This window comes from Rhineura floridana, chromosome 14 (genome assembly GCF_030035675.1).
Source record: "Rhineura floridana isolate rRhiFlo1 chromosome 14, rRhiFlo1.hap2, whole genome shotgun sequence".
Taxonomy (NCBI): Eukaryota; Metazoa; Chordata; class Lepidosauria; order Squamata; family Rhineuridae; genus Rhineura; species Rhineura floridana.
The window spans coordinates 8,028,946-8,039,229 of NC_084493.1; the positions used below are offsets into that span (position 1 = coordinate 8,028,946).

Below are 10,284 nucleotides of genomic sequence, written 5' to 3' on the forward strand. Positions count from 1 at the left end.
CAGCTGGCACACAGAATGCCCTCTCCCAGGCCACTACCACTCCTAGCTACCAAAAGGGCCCCCTGTGCTAATCTCAACACCCAAGAAGGTCTGTAAGGAAGGCGGCTGTCTTTCAGATATTTGGGACTAAGTCACTTAGGGCTTTCAACACTAACGTGAGCACCTTGAACTGGGCCCAGGAACAAACTGGCAACCAATATGGCAATGGGCATTCTACTCAATCCCAGATGCTCTGAGCCTTCCTGCTCTCCCTATTGTCCACTAAGACAATTGTAGTCACTGCTCTTCACTGAGCATCTGGATAAATCTTCCCAGCATCAGCAGCTGAGCATAGTTAGAATATCGTGTTCTCTACTCCTCCATCTCATGTGTTTAGTAGTGGTTTTCAGGATATGTAGTCCTTGCTGCAATCTGTTCTCTGCCAACAATGATGCAGTTTGCAAGGTTGGAAGCAGACCAATGGTAGGAGAGGGTCCATGTTCCTATCTATTGTGGTTAGTTTATTGCATAGTCCGTGTTATCTGACTTATGCATGGCACACAGATGTCATGAATGTAACTGCTGTTCACAAGCAACCCTTGGCTTTGTTCTTTTGCAGATGGGATTCCCATTAAAACTGCAACGAGTTTTAGGAGATAGAGAACTTCCAGACAACCCACTCATCACAGCAGAGATTTCAGCTACAGATCATGGTATGCAGCAAGCTGTCATTGCAGGAATTAGGGCATGCCCATGCTCTATTCAATTTCCAGGGTGGAAAGTAAGCAGGGGCCATAGCTCAGTGGTAGCTCACTCAGTGCTAGCATGCACACGCATCCCTAGTAACTCCAGCTAACATGGTCCCAGGAAACGAGCGTGGAAGACCTCTTCTTGAGGCCCCGGAAGGACGTTATCAATCAGAATTAACAACACCAAACTAACTCAGTGGGGATGGAAGCATCTGTCCATTCCACTTCTCTCATTTTCTCATTTTTTCAGTCTTCAAATCCATTCTCCATATTTCTGCAGCAATTTGCACTTTTTTAAAAAAAAAAACCCTTATTAAAATTCTCCAGCATTTTAGTGAGAATTTGTCCTAATAAACACATTTTTGTAGGCATTTGTGACTAATGTACACGTTTTTGCAAGCCATTTCTCATCATATAATGCATTTTTGCATGCTGCTTTTGCTCATATGTTCATTTTTAGGCCTTTCCCCTAATATATGCATTTTTGTAAACGCTGTTTGCCTGGCAAACTGCACTGCAAAGTTTGAACAAGTGCAAAATTTCGAAGGATGGCTGTGTTTCGGTTCTCATACTGTTTCAGAAAGTGTGAATTTGATAGCTATGGCTTGAAACAACTGAAATGAAGTTCTCAATCGACCCCAACGCAATGTAAACTGGGGAAACTGCTCCAAAGGAGAAACATTGGCTCTAAGTCCTTAAAGCGAGATGTATAAACAATGGTTCAACACTTGATTCCACCCAGTGCTTGAATGGCATGGGGACGGGGGGGGGAACAGTCCCCTACTTTTTTTACGGCCACCCTAGCTCTTCTTTTAGCTTTTCTAAATCAGTAGCTACAATATGGACCCCTACAGTTCGGATCTTTTCAATATGTCTTCCTGTGGCTACACACACACGCATTCCACACATTTAAAGTAGGGATGGGATCCATTGGCTGGTGCTGGTTGGAAAAGAATTCCGTCAACCTAACAGGCCATTATTGATTCGAGTTCATTCTTTGTCCGCTAGCCACTTTCACCTTCGCAAAAAACTTCGATATTAATATCGATATTTTAAAAGGAATATATCAATAACATTGTCATTCTTAATATAGATATTTCATAGGGTGATTTTTTTTTTTAAAAAAGCAATTTTCAAAAACAGCTATAGAAAATCACTGCATAAAAATCCAATCCATAACAATAGAGAATAAGCAAATTAATGGAAAATTCGGTAGCCAATCCAAACTGGGCAGAATTCCAGCACATCCCTGATTTAAAGTACATTTAAAGCTCATAGCTTCCTGCAAAGAATCCTGGGAACTGTAATTTACCCCTCACAGAACTACAATTCCCAGCACCGTTAAACAACAGTCCCCATTTCTTGGAGAGAAGTGTGCACGCAGCCTGTGTCTGGTTGATGAAGGCAGTTCAGTCTCTAGCTCTGGACTGCTTTATTTACTCAAGAGGTTATCCCAGATCTATCCATATTATGGCCCCAGGCAGGATCTTTCTTTAACTTGCTCCCTGCCCAGGCCTCCTCCTCCCCACACCCCATGCACTCACCTTGGTCCTTTACTCCCTCCTGTCAAATCAGAGTTTTCTCCCACATTACAAGGGATCCTGCTGCCTTAGAGTCTGAAAGAACTGGCCAAGGGAACTTTCCAGACAAGTGGACCAGCATAGCTAACTGTTTTTAAGACTTGCTTTACATCTGGGGCAATGTCAGGATCCAAACAACTTTGACTCTCAGGGGAGAATGTTCTGGATCTCCAGCAGGGGGAGAAGGTTGGAGGGGACGTCAGCTCAAATGGGTATCAGGATCTACACTGGATTCTCTCCCTTTGGTATGGAAACTCTGGTGCAGTGCTCAAATTAATATAGAAGGTACAGAGGTGGCCTACACCCCTTAACCTTGTGTGACAACACCCTTAGTTTACCCATTTTAGTTACAAGGTAAAATTGAGGCAGGGGTGTCAGGTGTCCAGATTGTGGATTTCATGAGCTTTTTAACTGCCCTCCACAATTCAAGCACTGATCCCATCCTTCCTAATAAAGCTAAGAGCTCAGAAAAGATGAGTGAATATGAGTCAACAGCAGCAGCAATCCTGTTCAAGTGGCTTCAGGAGCAGAAGATAAGATGCTCTGATAACATTGTGCCACTTCAATGACAATCTGTAAAGCACTTTTAATTTCATAGTACATTAATTAAGTAATTAAGGCTCTTACCATATATGGAGCGAGAAATGCTAGATGTCTAAACTGGATTTAGAAAGGGAAGAGTTACCAGAGATCATATTGCAAACATACGTTGGATAATGGAACCGACCAAGGAATTTCAGAAGGAAATCACCCTGTGCTTTACAGATTACATCAAAGCCTTTGATTGTGTAGATCATGAAAAACTATGGAATGCTTTAAAAGAAATGGGGGTGCCACAGCATCTGATTGTTCTGATGTGCAACCTATACTCTGGAGAAGACGCTATTGTTAGGACAGAATATGGAGTAACCGATTGGTTCCCCATTGGAAAGGGTGTGAGACAGGGGTGTATTTTATTACCCTTTTTTTTTTTAATATATATGCAGAACATATACAGAAAATGGGAGTGGACCAAGATGAGTGTGAAAATTGGAGGGAGAAATATCAATAATTTAAGATATGCAGACGATACCATACTACTAGCAGAAACCAGTAATGATTTGAAATGAATGCTGTTTAAAGTTAAAAAGGAAAGCACAAAAGCAGGACTACAGCTGAATGTCAAGAAGACTAAAATAAGGACAACAGAAGATTTATGTAACTTCATAGTTGACAATGAGGACATTGAAATTGTTATCAATACCTTGGCACAGTCATTAACCAAAATGGAGACAATAGTCAAGAAATTAGAAGGCTAAGACGGGGGAGGGCAGCTAGGAGAGAAATAGAAAAGGTCCTCAAATGCAAAGTTCTATCACTGAACACTAAAGTCAGGATCATTCAGACCATGGTATTCCCGATCTCTATGTATGGATGTGAAAACTGGACAGTGAAAAAAGTGGATAAGAGAAAAATCAACTCATTTGAAATGTGGTGTTGGAAGAGAGATTTACAGATACCATGGGCCACGAAAAAGACAAATAATTGGGTGTTAGAACAAATTAAACCAGAACTATCATTAAAAGCTAAAATGATAAAACTGAGGTTATCATACTTTGAACACATAATGAGAAGACATGATTCACTAGAAAAGATAATCAGGCTGGGAAAAACAGGAGGGAGTAGAAAAAGAGGAAGACCAAACAAGAGATGGATTGATTCCATAAAGGAAGCCACAGACCTGAACAAGATGGTTCACAACAGATGCTATTGGAGGTTGCCGATTCATAGGGTCGCCATAAGTCATAATCAACTTGAAGGCACATAAAAACAACAACAACCTCTCACATAAATGGGGTTGCAGCATTATCTAACATTTCCTACTGGGACTACTGCCAGCAGACAGAGTGCTACTAATTCTCTTCTCCACCATCATCACTTCTCAAGCAATAAATGTGGCCACTACAAACAAATTCCCGTTTGATTTGAAAGACGTGGCTTATTTTTCTCTCCCTTTGAACCCTTTTCAGCTGGCCTAGAAGAGGCAGTTTGAAGAGCTCAGCAACTCATGAATGAGATTAACAAAGCATGCTTTGCAGCAAGGGGGAGGGAACCCTGTCAGCATTTCAGACGGGGAAGCACCAGCATCATTTTTAAGCTCCGGGAAACCTTTGGTGCTATTCGGGCTCAGCTTCCAACATCAGTCACAAAGGGTGCAGGTATCCTATTATGTGGATGCAGGTGCTCACCTGAGGCACAATAGCATGTGCCCCTCCTTTCTTGAGGACTCTGTGCTCCACAGCTTCCCAAACTAAGCTCTCTCCCCGCCTCCTTCTACCCTGAGGGGCGAATATCTAGCCTGCACTAGGTGGGGAGGCAGGAGGGAGGGGACGGGGACAGCAGGCTGGAAGCAATCCCAACATCAGCATTCCTACAGAGTCACCAAACAAGGCAGAAAATAAACAGGCAAGACTCCCAATGCAACAAGGTGGATTGGAAGTGAAGGGTGCAAAGCAGAGCCTGGTTCCTCACTATGGGCTAGTAGCGTGACAAGATACAAAAGGGGCCAGGGCTCCTGCACACTGCAGAGGTGTCTTTGGGGGGGGAAGCCTGTCGTATAGGCTGCTGCCTCTTTTTAGTTGAGAGAAAAAACAAGTAAGCAGCGACACGACAGAAGGGTATAAAACCATGCACGGCCTGGAGAGATAAAAGTTTTTCTCCCTCTCTCACAACTAGAACTCGTGGACATACCATAAAGCTGAATGTTGGAATATTTAGTACTTCTTCACACCGTGCATAGTTGAACTATGGGATTTGCTCCCACAAGAGGCATCGATGGCCACCAGCTTGGATGGCTTTCAAAGATGATTAGACAAATTCATGGAGGATAATGGCTATCAATGGCTACTAACTGTGATGTGTATGTTCTGCTGCCACTGCTCCCAGTTGCTGGAACTCACAGGTGGGGAGAGCGCTGTTGCGCTCACGTCCTGCTTGTGGGCTTCCCATGGGCATCTGGTTGGCTACTGTGAGAACAGGATGCAGGACTAGATGGGCCTTTGGTCTGATCTGGCCGGGCTTTTCTTATGTAGAGCAGTGGTTTTCAAGGTACATTCCAGGAACACCCTGCAGTGGATCCCTATCCAGGATTTCCTCAGCAATTATTTATTTTATTATATTTTATTTTTTAGATTTATATCCCGCCCTTCCTCCCAGTAGGAGCCCAGGGCAGCAAAGAAAATTCCATCTGCAACGGCAGATGACCTGCTTGAAGTGCAAGCTTGTCTGCCCTCTTTGCAAAGGAATGTTTATTTATTTTATTTATTATTTGATTTATATCCTGCCCTTCATCCCAGCAGGGATGTTGGCAAATATTCTAGGGCACCATTCTCAAATGGTGAGCCAGAGACCACTAGTGGGACTTAGTCTGAGCTCTGGATCAGCAAATTCTTCCGAAAATGAGGAACTAATTTCTCAGATGGTGGAGCAAGGACTGCCAGTGGGCCTTAGTCCACTTTCAGGTGGGTCTCAGTACCACAAACCCATTCAGCCTCCTGGCCATGCTGGGCAAACAGGTGGACTCTCCAAATGTGGATCCTTTTGTAGCCAAAACAGCACCATCCACGTACAAGAGAAAGGCACACTTAAGGGATGCCAAATGTTTGCAGGAATGCAAAAATAAAAACCCTGGTATCAGGGAAGAACCTACAAAACAGCCCAGAGAGCCCTGAGCATGCTCAGGCACCACAGAATTCTGGCTGAATGTTAGAGTAGGAAAACGGAAAATCCAAAGAGGGAACAGAACGGAGTATCCTGGAAAAGGAAATGGCTGGGTATCATTCCTAACAGGAGCACGCCAAGCTACAACATTTTGTTCCACTTGTGCCAGGATAAGAATGACATGGCTTTGCAACCAGCTCCCTAGTATGACCAGGGTCGCATCCATGCCATACTTTTGTTTGTTAAGGGTGCTGGAAATTATAGCTCTGGGAGAATAAACTACAGTTCCCAGGATTCTTTGGGGAAAGCAATGCGCTACAAGTGCGCTGTGTATATGTGACCCAGGTTCCCTGCTTTCCAGGTAGAGAGAGGGTCTTGGCGGCTCCCTTAATTCTATGCACCCATCCAACTGGCTCTTCCTGAGGTGGCGCCGCCCATCTTCCCAAAACGTAACCACACCCACCCGACCTGGCTGCACCCATCAAGAGCAAATTCATGCAGACAAGTACCAGCCCGCCGCAGGCACTGAGAGAAGCGAAGGAGTCCACACTGTGGTTCAGCACGTGGCCGGTGTAGAAGCAGAAGCAATCCACATCCACTCGACGGCTGCTTTGGTCCGTGCCAATTTCCTCCACAGAGAAACCCGGTGCCAAAAAGTGCACATTTCGATGAAGGTTCAAGTAGAGGTCAGAGCCCGGATTGGGGCCAACACCTGCAGGAAGGCGGACGATCAGCACCTCGGCCTCCTCTTCCGGCAGCAGAGCCACAGAGCGTCGCTTCCGCCTCTCCTCGGAGATGCTCCCTCCACTCTGCGGTAAATAGATCCTGTCAAGGGACACCTTCTCTGGGACCACCACATCCAGCTCTGCATTGGCTGCACAAAGGGACACAGACAGGGAAAAGGAGGGGATATCAGCAGCCATCAGCAATACCGGGTCACTAGCCAGATGCCCAACTCCCAAATTAGAAACAACAGACCTACCTACTCTTCCTCGTTAATGTTCCGGTCTTAATAGCTGGCTCTTAGTGCTTTGGAAGCTGATCAGAGTGCTTGCAAAGCTCCTTTCATCCAAGCCCGCCTTTACCTACTCCAAACCTAATGACATCAGCTGCAGGGCAGGTGGTTGTGGCTTGGACAAAACGTCCTCACGGGTCAAATGGGGAAGCCCGCGAGCTGAAAGTACCCCACCCCTGCCTTAATTTGAACCATGACCTCACCAGAGCTGAGCCTCTTTTCAGAACCTATTTTCAGCATCAGAGCACAGGACTGGAGTCTGTAAGAGGGCACCTCTGAACATATGCAGAATGAATTCCCTCCAACAATGTGTAACCCACACGTTCCAACTGAGAAGGCAGCACTCTCCAGTCAGAGGTTGCAAATGCTGTACGTGAATCAGCTCCAGTACTTTTTTTAAAAATAGATACTTTTAAGTATCTGTGATATTTTGTCAGAATTACAGAGCAGATCAAATCAAGCCCAGAAAGCAAAATCCTGACATGCTGCATCACCATGAGCATTAGCACTCCAGAAGACCTGGTTCACACAAGACAAGTCCATTGCTTGAAGTCAGCAGCATCAACCAATAATGTGCCTGCATGAAGAGGCCACAACAGGTCTAACCCAACTTGGAGAACTTTTCATATCATTACTGAAAATGGAATTCTTTTCAAAGGAATCCACTCACAGATTCATCTGCAACGGTGCGCTTATGAGGTGTCACCTGTCCGATATGGAGGGAGGCTAGGGTTTTTATACATACACACATACCAGCAGCATTCTTTTGCATAAGGGGATTAGATCACTCATGGAAACCGGAGACCATTCATTTGCCATGCACACCTGGCAGTGGCTAAAGGTGGCCTATGTATAAGTGCTGTGTGGCATGCCATGAAGTGAAGGAAGGATTAGTCCCTCCAAAACCCAACTGGCCCTACGATCATCACACACACACTCATACAAAGCACAATATAAGGACGAACTGCAGGGACGTATTTTGATAATATTCACCCAACAGAGATGAGGCACCTGTGGCCCTCCAGATGTTGCTGGACTCGCGTTCCCATAAGCCCCAGCCGACTGGCTCAGGGACGCTGGCAGCTGGAGTCCTACAACATCTGGAAGGCCACAAACTCTTCATCCCTGCATTATATTATGCTCTTATTTTAAAGACCTGACCCTTAATGCCAGAGTAGGACAGAATCATTTCAGACCACCAAAGCTTCCATTGGCCTCGCATTCAGTCTTGGATGCGGAACAGCTCAAAGGCACCAAGGCATAACAGGAGCAAATTCTGAGAGCGCAAATCAGGATGGACTGCTATCTTCATGCCCTGGCTGGTTGCGGGTTTCCTAGAGACATGTGGCTAGACACTGATGGAAAGAGGATACTGAACCTTAAGGCTGATCGAACAGGGCTGGCTACACACCTGCCTGTAATCCAGCATGCTTACCCAATCTTGCTGTTTTCATTCGCCAACCCTAGGAAAACAATCTAACTTGTGACACACTAAGGTAGCATCCTACCTGGAGATGCTGGAATCACTTTTTTTTTTTAATCCTGCCCACACACATACTTCCACTTTCCTCTGAGCATTTACTAAATTCTCTTTGCTTCCACACATCGAGCCGCCTTTCTAGATCAGGCTAAGGACTGTCTCCTCCTGGCATTCTGTTACGCCTCTGGGCACTCATATGCTCATGAGCAAGACAAGAGGCTGATGAGGAGGCCGCAAAGAGTGCCCAAACGCAACAGGGCTCTCCCCACCTGCCGTTCCCAGCGACTGGCATACAGAGACAGACTGGGGGTATTACTATAGCCATCATGACTAGTATTCACAGATAGCTTTCCTTCCTTGTTTGCCCCCAGGCTGCATCTTGGCACTCAGAGGTATACCTTTGAACATGGAGGCTCCATTTAAACAGAAGCATCTTTCATTAACTTGACCCAAATCCTGCACCTACATGCCAAGCGTTGCCAACTTAGCAGTTCTTAATCATCATCATCATTGCATATATTCCCAGATCAAATGCCCGCAGTTCTGAGCAGGCTGCAGACAGAGAAGAGGATAGAAAGGTTCTTCTTCTGATTTGATTTTTCCCTCCGGTCAGTAGCTACAATTGTCTTTTCCTCTTGAAAAGCCAAGAGTTGTGCAGCAAAGAGAAAAGGAAAACGGACGGAACTAAACAGCGCTAGAGTTTCTTGCATCACTCGAGAAAAGTATTTTAGATATTATACAAATATATATACACACGGGAAGGGACGGAGGGAGAGCACCAGAGTGGAGGAAACTCACATTTCACCAAACCAATAAAGAAAGAAAGGAAGGAAGGAAGAAAGGAAGAAAGGGAGGGAGGAAGGGAGGAAGGGAATTGCAACAAGACCGGCCAGGAATAAGGAACATACAAATCTGGAAGCAGAGACATCCTTTCGGATAACAAAAAACTGGGTTTACAGCCATATAACGGAAGGGGCAAGGGGGCGGAGAGAAGGAAGTAACATGCAATGTGGCTTTGTAAACTTTTGCATCTTGTTAACTGGGGGGGGAGTGGAGAGAAAGGAGTATATGCAATGTGGCTTTCCAAAAATGCTTGCATGTATTTTCCAATCCATAAATCCTGCAATCTCCCTCCCCTGTCAAATCCAGTAAAATGATAAAAGGGAGAAGGGGGGGGAAGGATGGAAATGAGGGAAAGGAAATCCACAGAGCAGCCGCCCTACCTGTATCGGTGCCCGGTCCGCAGAGCAGCACCAGAAGGGGGAATGTAAGAGACAGGAAAGAGCCGTCAAACATTTTATTGCAATTGAGGGGCCTCCGCAACTGGGCTCCGCGTTGCGGGGAGGAAAAGGAGGCGGGCGAAGGGCCGTTGATGGCGGCAGCGGCAGCAGCTGAATCCCGACTTGCAGCGAAGCCCTCCCAGACTTTGGAAAAATTAATTAGTGCTACAAACTCAACGTGGTTTACAGCAAGGGAGGAAAGGCGGGGGGGAGGGAGAGCATCTCCTCCAATCGCAGGTGCTGATTGGAGCTTCCCCTCCCTGAGCTACACCTCCTGCCCACTGATTGGTCGTCGGAATTAACACACTCGGGTAAATAGCGAGGTTGTAAAAGGAGAAGCGGTACACGTGGGTTGCGGGCGAAGGGAGAGCGCCGACACTAGGTGGCGCTAGAGAGGCAGGTGGAGGTGGGTGCTGGTGGTGCACGCCTGGTGTGTTTGTGTTGGGGGGGAGGGTGTGGCCATCTGCCCTCCCCTCCCTGGCCGTCTTCTGCTATATCTTTA

The 10,284-nt window shown here is 45.9% G+C and overlaps 1 protein-coding gene across 3 annotated transcripts in view; it reads right to left on the reverse strand.

Annotated features, from left to right (window-relative positions):
• The window catches only part of ADAMTS17 (ADAM metallopeptidase with thrombospondin type 1 motif 17), a 207,083-nt gene extending 197,035 nt beyond the window's left edge, over positions 1–10,048 (reverse strand). For all 3 annotated transcript variants that reach the window (XM_061595291.1, XM_061595290.1, XM_061595289.1), the window contains exons 1-2: positions 9,726–10,048; positions 6,517–6,881 (exon numbers count right to left, since the gene is read on the reverse strand). In XM_061595291.1, the coding sequence (XP_061451275.1) occupies positions 6,517–6,881; positions 9,726–9,798 (438 nt within the window). In that variant the 5' untranslated portion in view covers positions 9,799–10,048. The remainder of the gene's footprint in view (positions 1–6,516; positions 6,882–9,725) is intronic.
• Between the last annotated feature and the right edge of the window lie 236 nt (positions 10,049–10,284).